Source organism: Mesocricetus auratus, unplaced genomic scaffold (assembly GCF_017639785.1).
Source record: "Mesocricetus auratus isolate SY011 unplaced genomic scaffold, BCM_Maur_2.0 Super-Scaffold_100003, whole genome shotgun sequence".
Lineage (NCBI taxonomy): Eukaryota > Metazoa > Chordata > Mammalia > Rodentia > Cricetidae > Mesocricetus > Mesocricetus auratus.
The window spans coordinates 13422835-13448752 of NW_024429188.1; the positions used below are offsets into that span (position 1 = coordinate 13422835).

A 25918-nucleotide genomic window follows, 5' to 3' on the forward strand; every position below is an offset into this window, starting at 1 on the left:
TTTGTTTGAGTTTATGCTCAAGAATGTAGGGATTGCAGAGACCAGAAGAGGGTGTTGTATCCCAGGGAGCTGGAGCTGGAGTTACAGATAATTGTGAACTACCAAATGTGGGTACAGGGAATGAACTTGGGTCCTCTGGAAGAGCAGTTCATGCTCATAACTGATGAGCTGTTGTCCTCTGACTTGTTTTGAGACAAGATTTCATGTAGCATAGGCTGCCCTGAAACTCATTATGATAATGGAAATGGTCTTGAACTCCTGATCCTCTCGCCCCCCACCTAGGATTACATTTATGTATCACTATGCTCAGTTTATGCAGCACTGGCAATCAAACTCAGAGTTTCATACATACTTTCATACACACTAGACGATCTCCATACCAGCTACACTGTGTCCCCAGCATGCTTCTGAAATACTTTTCTTTGGTTCTAGTGTTTTTCAATTTCTTTGAAAGAATGTCATGTTATATCATGTAATCATGTGTGGGGACTCCTTTCACTGTCATATAAATCTGTCCAATGTCCAGTTATGTTACTATTTTCCCCGGTGCTTTCTATTGTGAATGACAACAAGGATGATACCCACTCTGTACTTTCATTTTGAAGATGAAATGGGTTACCCACATAAGTATAAATGAGAGCAGCTCTTGTTGAGCTCAGTAACTGTTTATAAAAGCTGTTGTACTAAACCAAAGATTCCTTTCTTTGGGGACTAGTGCAGTGCACAGTTAAGCAAATAGGACCTAAAGGTTACATAAATAAATAAATGCTTATTACTATTATTCATTATTATTATTGTTGTTGTTGTTGTGGAGACTGAACCCAGAGTCTCACACATGCCCCAACCTCAATAAATGTAAGTGGTTTATAAAAATGGAAATCACTATTATGGAGGGGTGAGAGGAATAAAATTGTAATGCCTTTTTTTAAAAAAATGAAGAGGTAGGAACTGTAAATATAGCTCAATGGTAGAGCACTTGCCTAAAATACACAAAGTCCCAGGTCCCATGAGTTCCATCTGCAAAACAAGAGAGAAAGGAGTGATGATGGATGGAGAAAAACCGTTTTGCCATTTTTATTTTGGGCATTTAATTTGTTTCTCCCATGGATTATATAACCCAGAAAATAAGTGTCATACTAATAAAAGTTGAAAGTAGTTTTCAGCCCTTAAATTGAATTAAATGGGTACTATTGTGACAAGCTAATTAGACATCCATAAAATTGCTAAATATATGTCACTGAAAATGCCTATGTTCCATATTTTGTTAAACATCAATTATGCACATAAGAAATCTGCATCGAGTAAAATGGATACTGGTGACACATGTTAATTATTGTACAAAATAATTGAGCGCTTTAAAAATTTCAATATGCTATTAAGCATTCATGGTCTCTGAAAGTTTGAACTATTTTGAGCTTATCCAAATGAATCTAACAATATAAAATGAAGTAAAGTTTCCTTAAAGGTCTCTTAGTAAATCAAAACACAAATTCTTATACTCGAGAGTCCAAAGAAAAAACAAATTCTGGTACCTTGCTCTGGACTACAGGATACTCAGTAAGAAATTGTCTCAAGTCTCAGCCCTAGTCTGTGAAAGAGTCGGCACAGCAAAATAAATTTAGACAATGGAGAACTGTCTTCTTTGTCTGTGCATCATCAGCTCTGAGCAGAGCAGAGGAGGAACTGTGAAAAATGTGCCTTTAATATCTAATCTATATGCTTTCCAACAGGCTTGATGCATGCTAATGTAATAGCAAATGCGAATACATCAAGTTGTTTATCATTAGAAATTACTGTTGCCTCCCTGTAAAGACTTCTTGATGTTAACTCAGATCAGGAAAGTTCCCAGGTAATTAAGGTGATGCAACAAAAACCAGCACCCCAGCCTGTTATGTAGTGAGAATAACTGAAAATTATAATATACATGGATACTGATAATCTGTTTCACCCGCTGAGTTCCTTACCTGGATGTTTTTCACTGGACTAGTATTTTTCAAAATGTGTCATTGAAATCTGCACTGAAACTTCCAGAATGCCTACTAAAAACATTGATTCTGGGGGCTAGAAAATGGCTCAGCGGTTAAGAGCAGTCAGTAACTGCTCTTGCAGAAGATCTGGATTCCATCACAACTGATAAGAACCAGCTGCCACTCCAATTTCAGGGGACCTGACAAGCTCTCTGATCTCCATGTGTACTGCATACGCATGATTCATAAACATATATTCAGACAAAATACAATTACACATAAGATTTAAAAAAACAAGCCAGTCCAGTCTATTTAAATTTTCTTCCTTCATTTTTTCTTCCATCTTTTTTCCTTTTTTTATTTAAATTAGAAACAAGTTTCTTTTACACGTCAATCCCAGTTCTCTCTCTCTCCCCTCCTCCCCTGACCCCCACCAGCCCCCTATAGCATCCCCTTTTTGCACCCCAGAGTGGGTGAGGCCTTCCATGGGGACTCTAAAAGGCTATCATATCAATTGGAGCAGAGCCTACGCCCTCCCCCATGTGTCTAGGCTGAGAGAGTATCCCTCTATGTGTAATGTGCTCCCAAAGTCCATTCATGTACTAGAGATAAATACTAATCCACTACCAGAGTTCCCATAGATTAACCAGACCTCAAAACTGACATCCATGCTCAGGAGGACTGGAAGAATCCAATGCTGGTTTACAAACTATCAGTCTGGATTCCATGTGTTCCCACTTGTTCAGTTTAGCTGTTTCTGTGGGTTTCTCCAGCCTGGTCTTGACCCCTTTGCTCATCACTCCTTCCTCTCTGCAACTGGATTCCAGAAGTTCAGCTCAGAGCTTAGTTGTGGGTGTCTGCTTCTGCTTCCATCAGCTACTAGATGAAGGCTCTAGGATGGCATATAAGGTAGTCATCAGTCTCGTTATAGGGGAAGGGCATTTAAGGTAGCCTCTCTACTATTGCTTAGATTGTTAGTTGGGGTCATCCTTATAGATCTCTGGACATTTCCCTAGTGCCAGATTCCTCTTTAAACCTATAATGGCTCCCTCTGTTATGGTTATCTCTTTTCTTACTCTCCTCTATTCTTCCCCTGAATCAGTCTTCCTGCTCCCTGATGTCCTCCTCTCCACTCCTCTTCTCCTCTTCTCTTTCTCCTAACTCCCATTCCCTTCACCCCATGCTCCCAATTAGCTCAGGAGATCTTGTCCCTTTCCCCTTTTCTGAGGGACCATGTATGTCTCTCTTATGGTTCTTTTTTAAGCTTCTCTGGCAGTGTGGATTGTAGACTGCTAATCCTTTGCTCTATGTCTAAAATCCATATATGAGTGAGTACATGCCATATTTGTATTTTTGTGACTGGGTTACCTCACTCAGGATGGTTTCTTCTAGTGTCATCCATTTACCTGAGAATTTCAAGATTTCATTTTTTTCCCGCTGATTAACAATCCACTGTATAAATGTACCACATTTTCTCCATCTATTCTTCAGGTGAGGGAATCTAGGTTGCATCCAGGTTCTGGCTATTACAAATACTGCTGCTCTGAACATGGTTGAACAGATGTCCTTGTTGTATGAATGTGCATCTTTGTGGTATATGCCTAAGAGCAGAATTTCTGGATCTTGTGGTAGACTGATTGCCATTTTCCTGAGGACTCACCATACTGATTTCCGAAGTGGCTGTACAAGTTCGCACTCCCACCAGCAGTGGAGGAGTGTTCCCCTTTCTCTACATCCTCTACAGCATAAACTGTCATTGGTGCTTTTGATTTTAGTCATTTTGACAGGAGCAGGATGGTATCTCAGCGTTGTTTTGATTTGCATTTCCCTGATGGCTAAGGATGTTGAGTACTTTCAGCTGATATAGAATCCTCTATTGAGAATTCTCTATTTAGTTCTGCATCCCAATTTTTAATTGGATTATTTGGTGTTTTTGTGAATACCTTCTTGTGTTCTTTGTATGTTTTGGAAGTCATCCCTCTGTCAGATGTGGGGTTGTTGAAGATCTTTTCCCATTCTAAGGGCTGCCTTTCTTTCTTGTTGACTGTGTCCTTTGCCTTACAAAAGATTCTCAGTTTCAGGAGGTCCCATTTATTAATTTTTTATCTCAGTGTCTGTGCTTCTGGTGTAATGTTCAGGAAATGGTCTCCTGTACCAATACATTCTTCTGAGAGATTCAGTGTGGCTGGATTTATGTTGAGGTCTTTGATCCATTTGGACATAAGTATTGTGCTTGGAGACAGATATGAATCTATCTTCAGTCTTCTATATGTCAGCATCTAGCTATGCCAGCACAATTTGTTGAAGATGATTTCTTTTTTCCATTGTATAATTTTAGCTTCTTTGTCAAAGATCGGGTGTTTATATGTGTATGGATTAATATCAGGGTGTTAAATTAAGTCCATTGGTCTACCTGTCTATTTTTGTGCCAATACCAAGCTGTTCCCAAGACTATAACTCTATAATAGAGCTTGAAGTCAGTGATGGTGATGCCTCCCGAAGTTCCTTAATTGTGCAGGGTTGTTTTGACTATCCTGTGTCTTTTGTTTTTGCATATAACATTGAGAATTAGTCTCTCAAGGCCTGAGAAGAATTGCGCTGGAATTTTAATGGGTATGGCATTGAATTTGTAGATTGCTTTTGGCAAGATTGCCATTTTTACTATGTTGATTCTACCTATCCAAGAGCATTGGAGATCTTTCCATTTTCTCATATCTTCTTTAATTTCATTCTTTAAAGACTCAAAGTTCTTGATCTCCTTTTGTTATCTTACTTCTCTAGCAAGAATTTCAAGTACAATGTTGAAGAGGTATGGAGAGAGTGAAAAACCTTGTCTTGTTCCTGATTTTAGAAGATTCTCATTGAGTTTATCTACATTTAGTTTGATGTTGCCTGTTGGTTTGCTATATATTGCTTTTATTATGTTTAGGTACGTTCCTGTTATCCCTAATATATCCAAGACTTTCATCAGGAAGTAGTGTTGGATCTTTTTAAAGGTCTTTTCAGTTTCTAGTGACATGATCATGTGATTTTTCTTTGTTTATTTTTTGGTTTACATTAATGGATTTTCATCCCTGGGATGAAGCCTACTTGATCATGGTGGATGATGTTTCTGATGTGTTCTTGAATTTGATTTGCCAGTATTTTATTGAGTATTTTTGCATCAATGATCATGAGGGATATTGGTCTGTAATTCTCTTTCTTAGTTGTGTCTTTGTGTGGCTTGGAGATCAAGGTTATTGAAACCAATGGCCCTTTTGCCTCTATTTTTTGGAATACTTTGAAGAGAATTGGTATTAGCTGTTCTTTGAATTTCGGGCAGAATTCTGCACAAAAACCAACTGGCCCTGGGCTTTTTTTTGGTTGGGAGACTTTTAGTGACTGCTTATATTTCATTAGGGGTTATAGGTCTGTTTAAATTGCTTATCTCCTTTTGATTTAATTTTGGTAGGTGATATCTATACAGAAAAGTGTTAATTTCCTTCAGATATTTTAATTTTGTGGGGTACATGTTTTCAAAGAATGACCTGATGATTCTCTATATTTCCTCAGTGTCCATTGTTATATTCCCATTTTCATTTTGTTGCATGTTCACTCTCTGCCTTTTGGTAAGTTTGGACAAAGGTTTTTCTATATTGTTGTTTTTCTCAAAGAGCCAACTCTTTGTTTCACTGATTCTTTGTGTTGTTTTTCTAGTCTCTACTTTATTGATTTCAATCCTCAATTTGGCTATTTCTTGACTTCTACTCCTCCAGGCTGAGTTTATTTCTTTTTATTCTAGAGCTTTCAGTTGTGCTGTTAATTCTCTAGTGTGACTATTCTCCAGTTTCTTCATGTGGGCACTTAGTGCTATGAACTTTATTCTTAGCACTGCTTTTAAAGTGTTCCATTAATTTGGGTATGTTGTGTCTTCATTCTCGTTGAATTCTAGGAAGCCTTTAATTTCTTTTTTTATTTCTTTCTTGAACCAGAAGTGGTGCAATTGTGCATTAGTCAGTTTCCATGAGTTTGTAGGTTTTCTGCAATTTGTGTTGTTGAATTCTAAATTTAAAGCACGGCGGTCCAATAAGATACAGAGGGTAATTCCATTGTTTTGTACCTGTTAAGGTTTGCTATGTTGCCAAGTATGTGGTAGATTTTAGAAAAGGTTCCATGTGGTGCTGAAAAGAATGTATATTCTTTTGTGTTTGGATGGAATGTTCCATAGATATCTATTAAACCCAATTGGGTCATAACTTCTGTTAGTTCCTTTGTTTCTTTGTTAAGTTTCTGTCTGGTCATCCTGTCTAGTGATGAGAGTTGGGTGCTGAAGTCTCCCTCTATTAGTGTGTGAGGTTTTATGTAAGATTTGTGTTTTTAATGTTTCTTTTACGAACGTGGATGCCTTTGTATTTGGGGCATAGATGTTCAGAATTGAGATTCCATCTTGATGGATTTCTCCTGGGATGGATAATAAATGACCTCCATCATCTCTTTTGATTGAGTTTAGTTTAAAGTCTAATTTGTTAGATATTAGGTTTGCTACCACCACTTGTTTCTTGGGTCCATTTGATTGGAAAATCTTTTCTCAACCCTTAACTCTGAGGTACCTTCTTCCTTTGAAGTTGATGTTTGTTTCTTGTATGCAGCAAAAGGATGGATTCTATCTTCGAATCCATTGTGTTAGCCTGTGTCTTTTTATAGCCAAGTTAAACCCATTAATATTGAAGGATATTAATGACCATTGACTGTTCATTTTGTTTGTTTTGGATTTGGTTTTGGTGATTGTAGAAGTGTGGGGATTTCCACCCCTTTTTTCTTTTGGTTGTTGGTAAAGTGGACTTATCTTTTGCCTGTGATTTTCTGGTTTTAGTTAATGTCATTGGGGTGGAGTTTTCCTTCCAGAACTTTCTATATTGCTGGGTTAGTGGATATGTATTGTTTAAATCTGGTTATATCTTGGAACATCTTGTTTTCTCAATCTATAGTGATTGGAATCTTTTCTATGTATAGTAGTCTTGGCTGGCATCCATGGTCTCTTAGTGTTGGTAGAATATCTATCCCGGACCTTCTGCCTTTCAGAGTTTCCATGGAGAAGTCAGGTGTAATTCTGATAGGTTTGCTTTTATATGTTACTTGGCCTTTTTCCTTTGCTGCTCTTAATATTCTTTCTTTATTCTGTATGTTTGGGGTTTTGATTATTATGTGAAAAGGGGAGTTCTTGTGGTCCATTCTATTTGGTGTTCTGTAGGCTTCTTGTACTTTCATTGGCATGTCTTTCTTTAGGTTGGGAAAGTTTTCTTCTATGATTTTGTTGAATATGTTTTCTGCCCCCTTGAGGTGGGTTTCTTCACCTTCTTCCATCCCTATTATACTTTTTCATGGTGTCCCATCTTTCCTGGATGTTTTGTGTTAGGGATTTGTTGGAATTGAGATTTCCTTTGGTTGATGATGACTCTATTTCTTCTAGTGTATCTTCAGTGCCTGAGATTCTGTCTTGCATCTCTTTTATATTGTTGGCAATTATTGCATCTGTAGTTACTGATCATTTACCCAACTTTTCTATTTCCAGCATTCCCTCAGTTTGTTTTTTCTTTATTGTCTATATTTCAGTTTTCAGATCTTGAAACTGTTTCCTTCATCTGTTTGATTGTTTTTCTTTGTTGATTTCTTGCATTTTTGGTTTTTTTCTTAGATTTGTTTAAGGGATTTTCCCATATCCTATTTGAGGGCCTCTATCATTTTCATGAAATTGCTTTTAAGGTCATTCTCTTCTGTGCATCTATATTGGGATTTTCAGGTCTTGCTGGTGTGGAGTCCCTAGAAACTGGTGGTGTTATATTTGTTTTTCTGTTGTTTAAGATGTTTTTATATTGTCTTCTTCCCCTTCTTCTAGTGGGTACAGGAGAAATCTCTTCCTCTCCTGGTGGGTATTGGTCCAAGATTCACTTCTGGTGGGTGCAAACAAGTCCAATACTCCAATGGCTCTTCTCTTCCCATGAGTGAAGGCGAGACTAGTATTGGGACCTTGGCAGTCTCTGGGTGGACTAGACCACTGGATGGTTTCCCCAGTGCACAGTCCCCAATCCTCAGGAGGCTCAGAGGAGAGCACCGGAAAGCAGGCTGGAAAGAAGCCCATGCTTACCTCGTACTTTGAGCGGAGGTGGGACTAGGAGGCTGGTAGTCTCTGGGTGGGCTGGACCACCAGTATGGGTTCCCCAGTGTGTAGTCCCCAGGCCTCAGGAGCCTCCAAGCAGGGCACTAGAAGGTAATCTGCTTATTTTTTTTATTATAATTGCTGGAGAATGCTGGATTGAATAATAAAGAATTTAAGTATGACTTAGGCTATTGAATAAACTGTAACTAGAAAAAATATATTAAAACAAATAATATGAAGGTAAAAATATTATGGAAAATAGCATATTGTCAAACTTATACTGTTGGAATGTTTTTATTTTCAGATGAAACTTGATGGTGGGAAATTCTTTACAGTGAAAAATCCTGGCTTGTCTTCTTTTCATTATTATTCTGGAGAATATATGGCTTTACACTGAAACAAAGAGCATTCCCTGATTGAATGAGCATGGAATCATCAAATCTTCCTGTTTCTTTCCACATATTTCCCCCTTTATTACCAGTACCTCAGGCTGGTACATTCAGTATTGCTTTGTTTGTTTTACTTTGCTTTTGTGTCTTAGTTAGAGTTTCTGTTGCTGTAAAAAAGACACCATGACAGTGGCAACACTAATAAAATAAAGCATTTTATTGGAGTGGCTTACATTTTCATCTTTAGTGCATTATCATCATGGTGTGACATGGTGTGTGCAGGCAGACATGGTGCTGGAGAAGTAGCCGAGTGTCCTGTATTTTGACTTGCAGGCAAGAGAAAGTGGTCTGCGACACTGACTGTGGCTTGAACATTATGAGACCTCAAAGCCTTCTTCCAGTGACACATTTCCTCCAACAAGTCCTTAACTACTCCAACAAAGCCATACCTTCTAATAGTACCACTCTCTTTCAAACCACCCCTTTTGGGTTTTTGTTGTTATGTTTGTTTGTTTTTTGGTGTGTGTGTGTGTGTGTGTGTGTGTGTGTGTGTGTGTGTGTGTAGGAATGGAACCCATGGTCTGCCTCGTGAATTGTAAGTAAGAACCTTTTGCACTGACCTGCACTCCCAGCCCTTGGAGTATGCTCTTGCAAACACTGCCTTTCAAGCATCATGAATGTACAATTGGACAATGGTTCTGTAATCAAGCTTAAAAATACAAACTTGGGCTTACTGCTGAATAGTTTTCTAAATGATTATGTTGGTTTATCCTTTAGGAATAGTTCTAATAGTGAAGTGTGAAGTTCTTGCTCTACAGCTTCCCCCAGAATGCAGTTCATCCTAACACGTTTATAAATAACACACTTTATACTGAGTATTGCCAAACAGAACACAGAAGTCTTTATTGTTGTCTCTGTTGCTTTTTTTTGTGACATGGGAACCCTCACAAGTGAAGACCCAAAGACTTTAGGAGAATCCTCTATTGTTTTGCTAAGGTTTAATGAAGCATAGACATCCCTGTAAAAGCATAACTGAGCAAAACACTGTAGTCAAATGTAATGGTTGACATGAAGAAATCAGGCAAGGCATATATGTTCCAATTCTTCATAGCCTCTCTGTATAATATTCCTTGCATCAGGATTAGGGTAGGCTCCTTATAGAATGAGGCTCCTATGACCTTCTTTTAGACTAGACATCTCAGAGAATTTCTCTAGTTTTTTCTTATATTTTATTTAATTTTACTTTATGTGTGTGAGTGATTTGCCTGGGAGCATGCTATATGCAACACATGAGTGCAGGAGTCCATGGAGATCAGAAGAGGCATTGGATATGTCTGTGATTCCACAGTTGTAAAGCACCATGTAGATTCTGAGAGCTGAACCCTGATCCTCTGCAAGAGCAACAAGTGCTCTCCAACACTAAGCTGTTGTTCCAGCCCCTCAGAATTTCATTATGGTCACGTCTTACAAAAAGTTTACAAAAGTTTAGTTGAGTTATGTTTAGGTTTTATGGCTAGCTTTAGAGAAGATGAATTCCAGTTTCTATGACATAAGTGAAGGTGGGGGGTGGAGAAAGGAAAAGGACAGAAGAATACTGATTTTGAGAACCTTCCAATGTACTTCCTTTCAAACTGTTGCTTGCTGAAACACCATCCACTGGGCTATCCCAACACTTCAGCCTCATGAATAGCTGAAGCTGATGATATGAGTTGAGGTTAAGAGCAAGCACATCTGCTCAGCGTCTCAACAAACCCAAATACATGAGTTCATTATTATTGCCTCCTACACATCAGCATGTCATTAACATAAAAGTCATCTCTTAAACTCATTGAACTAAACTCAATTATTGTAATTGATTACCAGCATAGCTGTAGGGATTTTGCAGCTTTAGGAAAACTGACGAACATCTTGGCCTTTTAGATCCCACAATTAGATTCACAAGTGACAGTCAATAAGCATTTCCCAGGCCCCAAATTCATCATCTATAATGATGGCAAAAATCTCTCTGGGTGGATGAACTTGCTGTTGATAAAAGACTAATTCTGGAAATGGTTTTCAGTAGTGATATTGGCAACTGAAATTGAGCCTGTGAAGGATAAATTTGATCATGAATTAATGCATCCTATTCTGAACGTTATTTTATATAAACCTTAATAGAGCCCTGATTTACCTCATCTCAGTTTCTACAGCTGGAAGCATGAGTGAAAAAAAATGTGTGTCCATTTTGGTTCTGCATAAACTCCACAATCCTATGAACTGTAATCCTAAAAATTATAAAGGCTTAGATTGTAAACAATTCATAATACGTGCATTTGAGTTAATAGTAAATAATTCTATTAGCCTTGCTTTCTGAAATATTTCACCTTTTGTCTCCTATAATGCAGAGAAACATTCTGGTTTTTTATTATCATTTCATTATTCCCTGGATCCTAGTCAAGTGGTAGTTTTTCAGTGTCTGGGATTTCAAGGTATGCTGTGTTCTTGCTTACACAAAGACTCACTGAAGACACTGAACAGCATTCTGGCATGATCATAGTTTGCCACTCTAAGCTCATTAATGATCATAGTTTGCCACTCTAAACTCATTGCTCTTGCTACTGCTCACCCTCTTAACTTCTACCCTGGCCAGTGCCCAGGAAGGCATAATTTTCTAAATACCACTTCTATTATCCTTCTATGACTGTTTTTGTTATTCCCTTGTATTGAGATACCATTCTTTCCTTCTCTACCTGGTAGTTCCCATTGTGCTTCTCCAGGATTTTCCTCTCCCCAATTTGTTGTCCTTGTCTCCCATGGATCATATCACCTGCTATAAGACCTGCTTGTCTATCAACCTGTTGTACTTGGGTACTGATATCTCTGGCTCCTCCTATTGGGATGGAATTTCTTTAAGGACAGTGAATGAACATTGAATATCACTATAGTCACAGAAGCTGAAAATAGTAAATCAATGATCATTCGACCTTTCCTGAAGGCTGGAGATGTGGCTCAGTAGTAGGGAACTTGGATAACATGCTCAAGGCTAGGTTCTATTCCGAACATTGTAAAGACTGGAGGAGAGAAAAAGGAGGAGGGCATGGGGCTCTCTGGGTAAAGAAATGAATGCATGGATAAGTGATAAATAGCCAGAAGAGTGTTCTCTCAAGGTCCTTTTCTATTCATCTGATCCCTTTGGGATGATTTTTCTGCCTCTCAGTCTTTCACAATGTTTCCATCTTGCCTCCAGTGTCCTATGAGAGTCTTTAATCCCACATGTTAAAACAGCGCTTTCCTTCCTCTGCACTCTATACTTATGTAACTTTCTCTCTAAACCAAAAGTTTGGTGTGATTGTGCCTACCTGTAATCCCAACACTCAAGAGGCTCAGGTAGGAGTGTCAAAAGTCTGAGGCCAGCCTGGGATAACTGCCAAACACTTTTCCAATCAACATTATTATGCCCTAAAATTCATGGTGTAATTTCATGTTAAATCTATTTTTATTGCCTCAGTCCTTTTACCAGAGTGGGGGGTAATAGAACTTCAGCTCTAGGAAGAGTGAATTCTTTAAATGATACTAGAAATGTTTCTTTTAATATAGTAAAGGTTAAGAGGGCTTGCGTTTATGTTTGCTTTACTCATCTATCTATGTATTTCTTTTTGGAAAGGCCCCACTCTACACCAGGCTAGTGCCAGATTCAGGGCAATTCTGCTTTAGCCTCACCAGTCCTGAGATTACAGGTACATGCCTATCCATGAAATTAAAATAAGTTCAAACAGGTGTATTATTTCAAAATATTGTCTCTGGAATTTCTTATCAGCTGCTTTTCACTTCCTCCAGAAGGATTTAGTTATCAAAATAGATCCTTAATCAGTTAAACAGTTAAAAAAAACCTTTTCTGTGCAGATTATAAAATGGGGATATTTACAAAAAAATGTGGCCAGACAACTCTTTAAAATACCTCTGACCAAAACTGGTACATGCTTCTGCATCATATATTACTCTACTTCATATTTGGTAATATAAGTATAAAATTATATAATTGTCAAAGAACACAAGTACACCATAGGAGACATAATATAACAACCTCACCTGGGAGGAAAACCTACTATTCATTAAACCCTCCCCCTACTCCTGCCCTAAAATATAGCTAGAACTCAGTCTGCTGGACCTGAAGTTATGATTTTAAGGACTTCTTTTTTGCTTGCAAAAGTCTTTCTTCTTATTGTCAAATCTTTTGTTCAAAAACCAAATTTTCCTACAGGCTTTTATTTTTTAAAGATAATCAATCAAGAAAGAGAAGTCTGCCTGGCCATGCAGCATTTCATGCTCTGTGAGCAACAGATGTTGACACTTCAGAAATGTTTGGGGTGATTGGAATGTTTAACCCACAAAGTGCTTAATCTGTTGAAACCCAGAGCAAAAAGCATATATAAGAACCATCCATGTGTCTGTTCCTTAGTCACCAAAACCTGGGGCCATTCCATTTCATTTTAGATGCTGGGGTGGGATCAGGTAAACATGGAAATGCATCATTTCCCATCAGATTCTACCCCCATGTTTTAAGTTTCTAAAAATGTCACTGAATTGGAATGTGAAAGCTGGTTTTTTTTTCAAGAGCTGTAGTGATCTTTGTAAGATAGATGAGTCTTCCCACTACTGAATATGTAAACACCCCTCAGGTTTTGTACCATAAGTCAGGAACCCTCTGGAGCATATAAAACAAAATCTCCTAATTCACTTTCATACCTTTATTAGCAAAATAAATTGTAAGTAACTATTAATTTAAATTTTTAGTTACTGTCTTATTTATTTTTTATTATTTTATAAGTGCCTGCTTGCACATATGTCTGTGCACCATGTGCATGCATGTTGCCCGTGAAGACCTGAGGAAGGCAGTAGATCCACTAGAATTAGAGGTAAAAATGTTTGTGAGCTACCCTGTACATGCTGAGAATTGAACCAGGGTCCTCTAGAAGAGTAGCCAACACTCTTAACCACCGAACCATCTCTCCAGCCCACATATATTCACACATAAATAACACCATGACTATATCGGGATTTCTAAAGCATGTTTCAAATGTATTAAAATGAGATTTAAAAAAGATGAAATAAGCTTAGGCTTGTGGCATAAGCCTTTAATTCCAAAACTGGAGAGAAGATATGAGGAGATCATAAGTTTGAGGCCAGCCTGGGCTTCATAGTAAGGGTCAGACTCCAAAGAAACCAAAGAAACAAGAGCAACAAAACAAACAAAGCAAGATAAAGTGAAAGTGAGATAGACTTTTTTCATCACTTAAATCACTTTGGTGTCACTGCTGCAATCAATCATTTAATGTCTTAAATGACAGCGAAGTACCTAGAGATATTTTTTTAATCTCTTGCTTCATCACTTCACTGCATAAATTTGGAGGGTCTTGGGAGTACAGCTTCATTCTTGAGTTGAGTCAAATCTTTGGAGGAAGAAAGGGAACCCCAGGAAACTGTGAAGAGGCAAACAGACAAGGGTGGTGCTGGGCTGCCCATGTGGTGCCTGGCCTGCCTTCTCAGCTCTGCAAAGGATTTTAGTGGAATTCAGTCTGAAACTTCTTTGATGCCTATCAGCTGTTCTCACAAACCAAATGGAAAATGCTGCCTTTTCCTATATTTAACCAGCGATTTCACAAACCACTGAAATTCTTCACTTGGAAGATTTTTAAGCAGGTTAAAAAATCCATTTCCAAGTTTCCAAAGACTGCAGCTTCTATCTGTACATATTTGCATAATTTTCAATAAAACAATTAGACAACTGTTACATCCAAACATCTGTTTCCCTGCATGCTTATCACAATCCAATTTTATTTGGAAAAAATACTTTCTCACTCATTATTAAAATACCTCCTTTATTCTGAGAAGACCACTCTAAGTTTATTGGTGACTGATAGCCAACAACCTCTGTTGGGGTATAATAAATTTCCCTAGCCACTCTACTGGTTTGCTCCAAAAGCAACTATATTGTTAGCCTGTGAGCTCACTCATGTTTCTCTGCTACTCTAAGTTGCACCGAATTATTTCAACAATGGCCACCTCTAAATTTACCCTGGAAGCTTCATTTTGTTGTAGTCAATGCTGCTTCACCATGGCTGTATTATAACATGCATGCATATTCAGGATCAACCTTGGGTGTTGATTTTCATGTGCCATCCACCTTCTTAAATAAAACAGGTCATTCACTGACCAGACCTCCTCAACTTATAGGATACGCTGGATTGCCTGGAAGCCCCAGTAATCCTCCTGAACCTGCTTTCCCAGAACCAGGGCTATGAGTGTGTGCCATCATCATCTACAGCTGGTATTTTTGTAATATTTTGTTTGTAATTTTAAGTGTGTGTGTGTGTGTGTGTGTGTGTGTGTGTGAGTGTATGTACAGTTCCAACATAGGTCAGAAGAGGGCGCTGGATCCTCTGGAGATAGAGGTACAGGTAGTTGTGATCCATCTAATATGGGTGCTGAGAACTGAACTTAGGTCCTATGTAAGAGTGGTAAGTACTTTGAACTGTTGGTCAGACCTTCTAGCTCCTTTGGGTAACTTTTCCATGTACAGCCTTGGGATCCAAAATCACCATGATTGCACAGCAAGCACTTTATCTATGGGGCCATCTTCCCAACTCCTTTGGCTGCATTCTTTTCTCTGTATCTTTTCTAAAATCATACCATTCTAAGAATTGTCATTTTGTAAGAGAATACACAGAGCAATTTTCTTGATCAGTGTTCTTTTATAATACCCTAAAAAATTTAGAATAACATTTTGTTGAATTCTTTAAAAAGGGCTGTTCACATCTCCTTCTTGGGCAGCATTAAATCTGTAATTTATTTTGGAATGAACTGAACTTTTCATATTTAGTCTACCCCATTGCAGAGAAGCCCTGCTTATTCCAAAGCCTTCTGAAATTCTTCAACAAGTCTTTTATTTGTGGTTTTAAGGTTAATCTTGCTGGATTCTCTTGGCATTCAGGAACTATGTAAGTTTCTAAGCTTGACGAAAGAGTTTTGAATCTTTAAGTCCTCCTGACACATTGGGGGAATTGACTGACAATGACCTGTGGAACTGATTAGTGAAGGGTAAGTTCTTGTGAACCCATGAGATACATGCTTATGAAGGCAAAAAGCATGAGACACACTGTTATGTGCACTGAAAACCCATTATGTGAAGTTATTTCAGTTCAAACACGTTTAACTCATCTCAAGTGGAGGGATTTGGTTTGGCTCCTTTGATCCCCAAGGACTGAGACTTGCTCATAATTTCTCAGAACATGGAAGTTGAATATGAATACATGAACATGGTAAGAACGGTGGATCCTGAGGACATAGAAACAGAAGTGTCCCAGTAGCTGTGAAAATTGGCATCTGGAGAACAAGCAGCAGGAGTTAGCTCTGGATACAGGCAGTTTTGGGTTGCTCATAAGCAGGAATTCCTGAACTTCCTATCATTATGTCCCTTCAGAGTATGTTAACTTAGCCATATTTTCATCTAACTTGTGATTTTTCCTTTCCCTCATATAATCTATCTCTCATTCATATGGGCTGACCATTCAGATATTATCATGTTACCTATTAAAAAACGTCTGACACCCAGATTCAGGAGGTCTTGATCAGTGAGGAGGCCTAGGGAATCTATTGAGCCTTGGGCAGCAGGTCAGTACCCATCCCAAGTATACACACGGACTTTGAACTCCCATAGAACAATGTGAGGTGCACTCTCACCCTGAACTCTTGGGGAAGGGTCTAGGCCCTGCCCTATATGAAATGACAGACTATGGACACCCCCATGGAGGGCCTCACCCTCCCTGGGGGAATGAGGGGATAACGGGGAGGGGTTGGGGGGGAGGGCACGGGAGGAGGGGAGGGAATAGGAGAGGGACCTGGAACTGACTTTTGAAGCAACCTCGTTTCTTATCTAAATTTAAACTGGAAAATAAAATATAAAAAAACACACACACAAAAAAAGTCTGAGCATCTTCTGCAGAACTGAAATTCCATTAGACCTCGATGAATTCATTTCCCATTGCCCACTCCTGTGTGGTTTTTTTGAATCTCATTGATTCCACCATTTCATTACACTCAGCCTGTGGGCCTTGCTGCCTTCCTAGGCAAAGCACCAAAGTACTTCTTCTGATGTTTCTGCTGCTTCAATGGAGTCTCTTCATCCTTGTCTTCTTCAACTAAGTCATTCATACTTTCAGAGGGAAAGGCCAGGGAAGAGTGATCTGCAACCAACTTTTGCTTTGAGTCCTAGCATCTCCCCCAACTCAAAAAGTGAAATCTACATGTTTTCTGTTTCAGACCTGGGTGAGAAAAATCTCAGTGAGGAAAAAGAGCAAACAAAATACTTTTGAAATGTTATTTTGCCACAGTATTACTCTAATGTTGATGTGATGGAGACATTGTCATAGAGTCTTCTCCACATTTTCTGTTGTAATCTATCAACTTTAACAATGCATACTTTTCTGGCTTTGTCCCTTCCAATTTGACTTTTTCCAGTGATGGAGAAGTCTGGTTTGTTTAGCTTAGCACTTTTAGTGAAAGTTTCCATTCTAAGCCACTCACAGACTATCTAAAGCCTGTCAGGGATGTTGGAAATTCCCAGTGAATAAACTGCAGTGACAGCCAGGGTATAGGTTCCCTTTACAGGTGTCTGCTGTGGTTGCTGACTATAAAATATTTATTTGTGAAAGATGTGAGAAATTGGTCCATAGAAATACTCCCTTTGAAAGGCAGAACTTCAGAGTTTTTTTTAAAATGCTGCTGACAGCGCTGACTGTAAGGATGTATGAATGAGATTTTGATGCATAACAAATATGGTGTCATAATATAATCATTATTTATTATCCTTCATTCACATGACTAAGATATCCCATGGGCTAGGCAGCTCTGCTAATCTTTGCATCTCATGGAGTCTTGGACTCTGACTTTGTTTTCATGTGTATATTCTGGAGACCAGGCTGAAGAGACAGAAGCTTGATTTAGCTCTTTCATTATGGTGACAGAACAGCAAGGGCACCTGCCCAAATATTCAAAGAATTTTTGCGTGTCATATCTGGGTTCATCCATGTAACATCCTTTGAGCAAAGGGATATTAAAGTCAATGTATACAAAAATTGCACTGAGTGCAATGGAAGGCAGTGGAAAGAAGGGTGGCATCTGGTGGGCAAGTCACATCCTGGTGAGTGAAGTATGATGAAGTTGTTCTCCCGCACAAGGCAATACTCCCAGGACAGAGAGAGGAACAGAATACAAATGCTGGTGACAGGTGTTCTCTCCTAATATCTTCACTGGATTTTCTTGGTACTGAAGTGACCTTATCAGTCTAAACTCAAGCACAAATGCTTTTTTATATCCATTTTAGTTCAAGTTTTAACCTCCCATGTGACTAACCTGCCATCACATATCTGGTCAGATACCTTACTGTTCACACTAAAGGTGATATTTCTAAATTTGGTTCTCCCTTCTAGAATCTTCCATCTCAGCACCTTTTCAACAAAAGCATCTTGCTGACGCTAATGGGTGTATCAAGTAAAAAAAAAGACTATAGGTTTTCTTCCAATGTGCTTTCTTCCAGTCAATGCAATTTTTTATGATTCTTTTATTGTTGCTTAGGAGCAAAATCTCCAAGACTTCAAGAAAACTCCCTTCCTTTTGTCATGGGAAATCAAGTAGAAGGAGTTCCGCTGTCCCTTTAGAAATGAAATCCTCAAGAAATAGCAAGACTATTCAGTTAATCCTGATGGACCCATTTTCCACCTCAATTATTAGCCTCTATTTTCAGGTCATAGATTCCTGGCTTATCTATATATGTGTTTGTGGGAGGACATTGGGGCAGGAATGAAGGTTTATGTAGCACATCACTTGTATTCTTTCAGTCTCAGCATTAGAATTTACTGAAGCATGTTCAAGGGGTGAAAAGATGTGGCTTCTTAGCTCCTTATAAAACCTCTCAACCATCTTCACAAAAAAGTCTTGCAAGTTCAAGATCTCCCAATTTTGCCTTACTACAAAGATCAGAATGACATTTCACTGTTTGGGGATATTTTGGTACAGATATGTCTACTAATAAAGAGAAACTGATAACTTTTAGATCATTAATCTAAAAATGTAACCTGATGAGCTTCTCTTCAACGTATAAGTAAAACAGAGGATTAAAACTCTTTAATAAATACAAAATGTTAAAGCTAGAAGCAAAGGGAAAATATGCATTTGACTGAGTCTATTAACTGTTTGGGTGGGAAGCAGCAGAGGAGCAATATAACCCTACATGAGATACTAATGACACAGAGGAAAGCATTGTCTAAAAAATAGATGCTCCCAACTGCCTCCACTCTTATTCAGAACAGAAATGAGCATATCTCATGACTCCTATCACTCCAGCTCAGTCCTCATCCTTGTAGTCCATGGTTCTCAGTGGCTAAGAAACACATCCAAGGAACACTTACTGTTCATCTTCATTTATTCTTGTGTCCTCGGTATAGCATTTCCTTGGGTATCTCAAGTCCTATTTGTATCCATTTTGTCATTGAATTAGATCTAAATCATTTAATTGAAAGCCTTGGGAGTTTGCCTGGGGTTGATGAGGCATTTCACACAAAGAGTTGGGCTACAAATGTTTGAAATGGTGGATCAGTATCTTAGCTAGAGTTTTTATTGCTATGATAAAATACCATGACCAAAATCAACCTAGGGAGGAAAGGGTTTATTTCAGGTCACACTCTGTCACTAAGAGAAGTTAAAGTAGGAACTCAAGTAAGACATAAATCCAGAGGTAGAAACCGATGGAGAGACAATAGAGGAGTGATGCTTCCTGGCTTGCTCCTCTTGGATTGCGTAGACTGCCTTTCATAGCACCCAGGAAAATTGGCCAAGGGGTGACATCAATCAAGATGATATACCACAGGCTTGCTCACAGACCAATCTGGTGGGAATATTTTCTCAGCTGAAGTCCTTTCTTCCAAAATGACCCTAATTTATATCAAGTTGGTATAAAACTAGCCAGCACAGTTGGTTTTCAAATTTTACAATGGAGCACTTTAATCATTTCAGAAATTCGTTCCCTTCTATTCTTTGGTCTTCAGAGACAAAATAAAAGTTATTGTTTTTTGAGTACTTACTATGTGTCCAAAATTTTGTAAGTAATTTTCCTGTCTTGTTTGCTTTGCATAGCTCTTTAATGAGATTGTTATAATTACTGTCTTCAGCTTCCAAATGATGCATAAAGTAAGGAAGTAGGTCATACTACTAGAACTCTGGGATTAGAACTGAAAGCCATGATATCTGGCTTCAAAGTCTTAGTACAAACAGCCATGCTTTTTTTCATGTCCACCCTAGACTAAACATCTGTTTCCTAAGTAAACATGAAGGACACATGTCTCCAATAATGTAGGTGCACTCTGGTATGTATGTAGCACAGATAATAAAAACCCAAAGACAGATATTGGGGGTCAAACTGAAGATCAGAGAATCAAAGCAGCCAAGTCACCAGAGAGCTTTTACTACTACCAAGACTGGGGCTATCCTGTCCTCAATATGGCTGGAGACTAATTGCCAAGTCTGAGGTCCTGCTCCTATCTTATATACCTCTCTAGTGCTGGGATTAAAGGTGTACACCACCCCCACCCAGGTTCAATGGCTAACAAGTATGACTGCCGGGATTAAAGGTATGAATTACCACTGCCTGACCTCTATGACTGAGGCCAACTTTGCATTATGATATCCAGGAAAGCTCTATTAGATCACAAACAATATATCATTAAACATGTAATCATGGTCCGTTCTTGTGAAGAGAAGGTCTGTACAGGAGAAAGGTTCCAGAGTAAGAGGCTGACCCTTGATCCATCAGAATGAATTCAAACAGTATTAAAAGCCCCACAATTTCTGCCACCTCTGTCACTCTTACCCCAGTGTGAGCTATTATGATCTGTCATAAGGAGTTCTCTTGTCTCATGTATTTTCCTTTCTGTTGTTAACACAGTGCCTGTATACATCACTAACATTCAAAGTTTCCATTGGCATCCTGATATAGTAAGAACAACAACAAAAAAAAACAAGTAAAATCATGAGCCTATGCAATCTCTATAGTATCACTAAAATCATTCTTTACTATCCCATCACTGCTCTAAAACGTTGCTAAGCGTGTTCTCTTCCCATGGGTCATGTTGTACTTCCAGGTGTTACACTTCATCGACCTTGTATCCTGAGTCAAACTCATCCAGATGTTGGCATACCTCCTAGTAGAACATGTTGTAGCATCTTCACTCAACACCTATCTGCCTACCCTATCTGTGTTGATTCTCTCTTTAGCATTAACCTAGTATGAACATTTTATTTTTGTCTTCTTTCCTTTTGTATTCCCAGACTGGAGAACCCAATGGGTGTTTAATAATTTGACTAAATGAATAAATGAGTGTATTATGGAGTTTTCTTGAAGGATTGAGCAAGCTAGCATATGGAAAGCATTTAGAATAAGCAATGCTTAGCATGAAATTAATGTTTAATAACTGTCATGTTATTAAATTATAATAATGCACTAGTTGTTGAATGAAAGATGCATTGAAACTGTAAATACTGCTACTTCATTGTTTCCGAGGAAGAGGCTAACCAAGCTACAGATGTTTAAAATATTCCAATCTAATTGCCCAGGGCAACTACAATAGATGCCAGCCAAATCATTTATGTCCTCTTTCCCTGTTGTCTAGAGCATACACTGTCATGACTCCTTTCCTGCACTCAGTTGTTTCCCTATCATTGTTTTTGCAAGGAACCCGTGTAGAGTGTCAAACAGCCACCATCACAGAAAGGTCTTCAAGCGTTAAATCATGAAATAGATGGGCCTTAGTACAAAACATATAACATGTCCATCCATTCTGTTTCTCCTGGTGTTCCATGGGTCAAGCAGTTATGTTCTGTTTAATTGTGTTTTCCTAGCATGGTTATATATCCAAGGAACTGACCCCAAAGGGATTTTGTTGATTTTCCTCAACTTTTATAAATTAAATAAAAGAACAGCACAATTTCTCCCTTCCCTGTCTTTATTACATTTGGGCAGTATGTTGTCCAGGCAGCATATAGAACAGCAGCATCCAAGGTATTGTAAAATGATGTTCTTTTACTTATTAAAGAAAAATGTTTTAAGGTGAATTGAGGGCTGGAGAGATGACTCAGCAGATAAAGGCACTTGCTTCCAAGCCTGATGACCTGAGTTTGATCCTCAGGACACACAGGGCAGACAGAGAGAACCAACTCTTACAAGTTGTATTCTGACCTCCACATGTACATCATGGAGCTTGCTCACACACGCATGTGTACACACAGATAGAATAATTAAATAAGTGTAAAATAAAATTGAGTTGAATTAACCCCGCGTCAGTCATCTAAATCATCTGAGTTAGCATTCCTTGAAGATCGCTAATGTTCAGCAAAAAACTTCTAAAGAAACCTGCCTTGGACAATTGCCACGCATGAAGTCTTCACTGGGAATTGTGCGAGTTGGTCCTTGACCGGATTCTCTTGCCTTATTGACCATGAAGCCTTGACAGATGATATTTCATGATTTTGATCTTAATTTCATTGTTGACAAATGTGGTGCCAATGACTGCTATATTCCCTTATGTTGTGGAGTGACTGTGAGCCTAAAGCATTTTGAGGATTTTTTTTTATTTTGTTTGGTCTTTTGATTTGCTGTTGTTTGTTTGGTTTTTTTATTGTTCCTTTTTTTTAGTGGCTGTCCTGGAACTCACTTTGTAGGCCTCCCGAATGCAGGGTTTAAAGGTGTGTGCCACCACCACCTGACTGCATGTTGAGTTTTTAAAGTGTTATTGATTATTGACAGCTTCATACATTTATATCATGAATCTTAATTATTTTAATCTCCTATCCCTTCTTTCATGACTCTTCCTCTCCAGATGGAACCATTTTTCTTAAGTTCCTCTTCTACTTTCATGTCTTTTTTCTGCATGGTCACTGAGTTTAGTTAGAGTGTAGGTGGGACGCTATTTATTAGAACAAGGACAATTTAGCAGGGGCTACACCAATGAAGAGAATTATACCTCCCAAATCCTGTAGAATATTCAATTTTGAACTTTTGCTGAAACTTCATAAATGGTGCTGTTAATGAGAAAGTTCATTTAAATAATTCAAATATTTTTCATTAAAGTATATGCCAAGAGCTAAATTAATGCTTTCTTTGAAATGAAGAATGCATTTGGTACCAGAATAGCTATCGCCACCAAAATCATCCATATTATTTTACTATGGCTTGGTTCAAGTGTCCTGTATACTACCCGCCAACTAAATGTCTGTTACTTTATTAGACTGTAGGTCAGCATTTCAGCTATAACTTGATAGTGTTATACAAAGAAATAACTTTGCCCTTGCTTATTAATTCAATTTATTATTGAGCCTGATGTAGATCAGACACAGTTCTAGGTCTTTAAATAAATCAGTGAATATAACTAAGTTCATAAGACTAGACCTGTAGTTCAGTGATCAACCCTTTATCTAGAATGCATGGATCCTTGGGTTTCACCCACAGCTCTATGCACACAAAGAATAAGTAGTTTGTTATTAAATATTGTACATTTTGTTGTGGAAAGCAAAACAGTAAAAATCATTATAAAAATAAATGCTTTCTGTAATGTATTTGTAGGTAAATAGTACCACGGTAGAGAGAGAATATAAAAAAGGTAAAGATGTTTGGTGACATGGGGAACTAGAAAAACTACATTAAGATAGTATTCCAAGGTAGTCTCTTATAGGATGGTGATATGTGAACAGAAGTTTTACAGAGGCAGAGATGAGGCCTGCATATATTTGCAGGACAAGCATTCCACATTGGATGAATAGTCAATACAAAGCCCTAACATGGACATTACAGAGTTCACGAGGAGCAATATATAGACCATGAAAGATGACCTCAAGGTTCTAGATCTTTCCCATTCTCTACTAGAGACAATAGGTTTCCAACTAGGAAGTATGTGATTTCAAGGCCAGTGCCTAACCCCACATTGATACCTCTTTTCTCTCATCTGTATTTTTTTCTACAGTCACATGACACAAGCAATCCCGTTTGATGACCCTCGGTTTGACAGCTGCCAAATCATCCCTCCAGCTCCACGGAAAGTGGAGATGAGGAGAGACCCTGTGCTGGGTTTTGGGTTCGTGGCAGGGAGTGAAAAGCCTGTGGTTGTTCGCTCAGTGACACCAGGTAAGATCCAAAGCCACTCTGGTCTTCCCTCAGGCTAGCAGCCACACCTGGTTAGAATAGAATGTTCAGTTCTATGAGTATTTGGCTGTGAAGACTAAGTGACACTTTCCCATACCCACATACAGTGCCAACAGAAGACAGAAATGTGTCATCAAAATGTGCTTTTTTATTTTTATGTTTGTATGTTTTTTATGTATGTAGTGGGGAATTTTGGGCACAGAGTTTTGCTATGTTGCCCTATATTCTTGGTCCTATGTATGTAGCCCAGCCTAGCTTAAAGCTCATAGCAGTTTTCCTCCCTCAGCCACACAAATCCTGGTCTTACAGAATTGCATCCCATGCCTGATTCAAAGCTTTTAAACTGCCAAATCCACCATATCCCTTGGGTCAGGGAAAACTCTGATAAGTCGTTGTTGACCATGGTACCACTTCTGCATGTAGAACTGCAAATAATGATAGGCAGCAATTACAGCATATGTAAGTATCTGCTGGAAAACGTAGTGTGGTATTCAAGTTATCGTACTATCTGGTCATGGTACAGTTGAATTATTTTACAAGTGTACACATCCTTTCCTTCTCACTAGAGGCAGGCAATTTCGTTACCCCATTGTTGTTTGCATGAACCAAGTAAATTACTTTGGCTAAGGAGATCAATAAGGTCAATAATCAATAAGGTCAATAAAATCAAAGCAGAAGGTGGGGGTGCATGTGTATAGTTGAACTCTGCCATGGCCATAAAAAGGAATGTTTTCCTGAAAGGCTGCTACTTCTTCAGCCTCAACTCTGGGATAAATTCCTAGGGCAGCACCCAATTAGCCTGAAGTCTGAAGCTCAGTCTAACCCAGGCTGTAATTTGAAATAGATATACTCAGCTAAGACAGGCCTGAATCATCCTAACAATTCACAAATGTGAAAAAGAAACAATTATTGGAATGGTCTGTTATACAACAGATGCTAACTAGTATATATCACATCTCTTAATTTCTATAATATGACAATAGACTATCTCAGCTACACATATGTGGACATACAGCTGCTCCATTATTAACTCAGTAGGTTGACTTTACTTTTTCCAAAAACAATCACTTTTAGTTATTTATTATGTCCATTTATATCTTCACTGTATTGGACGTGAACCTGTTTTTCATACAAAAAAACACGTATCTCCTCCATTATTGCTCTGAAGATGATGTAAATCAGCAACAGAACTCAATAGTAAAGTCCTACACATAATGAGACAGATACTGGTGACTGTCTTAGTGAGTAAAGTATGTACCACACAAGCAAGAGGAGCTGATCTCAGACCAGCAATCATCATTTTTAAGTCTGAATGTAAAGCAAAGCATGGTGGCACATACTGTAACTCTAGCCCCCAAAGGCTTATTGGCCAGCTAGAAGATGTCTAGGTTCAGTGAGTGGACCCTGTCTCAAAGACTCAGGTGAGCAATGATAGAAGAAGACGCTGGGCATCGACTCCCGGTTTCCATATGCATGCAAACACATGCACACTTACCTGTAGCACACATACATGCACCATAAACATTCACACCAAGCTTAGAAGGGTCATTTAGTAAAGAACACAGATTCTGCCATAATACTACCCAAATTTGTTCTGTCTCTGGTCCTTATGAGGGTTTGTAATATCTACATTCAGCCATTGCTTTTCAGATGGGTGTAGCTCTTCTATGTTATCCATGTTATGGGGATTTTCATAGCATCTAAATTGGAAAACTGTGGGAGATACTTAGACATGCTTCCATGACTTCTGGATTATTATTATTGACTTCTCAAGTGTTTGGCCTTTTAGTCAGGCAACAATGGGAAACAAAAGTTGACTGGTGAGTTGACATAGATTTTTTTCAAGTTAATCAAATTTTTAATGTTCCATTACTTTGGCATAGGCTGCCTGAGGCAAGAACCACACATACAACTGAGCGTTTTATACTGGGGCTGAGAAGGGTATTTTCATTCTAAGCTGTCCCGCAACACAGCTTCTTACTCTATCTTCAGAGTTTTGTAATTCATTAGATGTGAATCATATCTTAGGACTCTGTGAATGCTCTTTGACATCACGGGGGATTATGCTTTCCAAACATGAGTGCTCCTTCATATGTTTTATAACATTGATCTATGTACACATGAACATACATATTCACACACAGAGAGAGAGAGAGAGAGAGAGAGAGAGAGAGAGAGAGAGAGAGAGAGAGAGAGAGAG

General features: G+C 38.5%; 1 protein-coding gene across 8 annotated transcripts in view; it reads left to right on the forward strand.

Annotated features, from left to right (window-relative positions):
• The window catches only part of Frmpd4 (FERM and PDZ domain containing 4), a 965131-nt gene that overhangs the window by 794872 nt on the left and 144341 nt on the right, over window positions 1-25918 (forward strand). For all 8 annotated transcript variants that reach the window (XM_040744035.1, XM_040744036.1, XM_040744041.1 and 5 more), the window contains one exon: window positions 23540-23700. In XM_040744035.1, the coding sequence (XP_040599969.1) occupies window positions 23540-23700 (161 nt within the window). The remainder of the gene's footprint in view (window positions 1-23539; window positions 23701-25918) is intronic.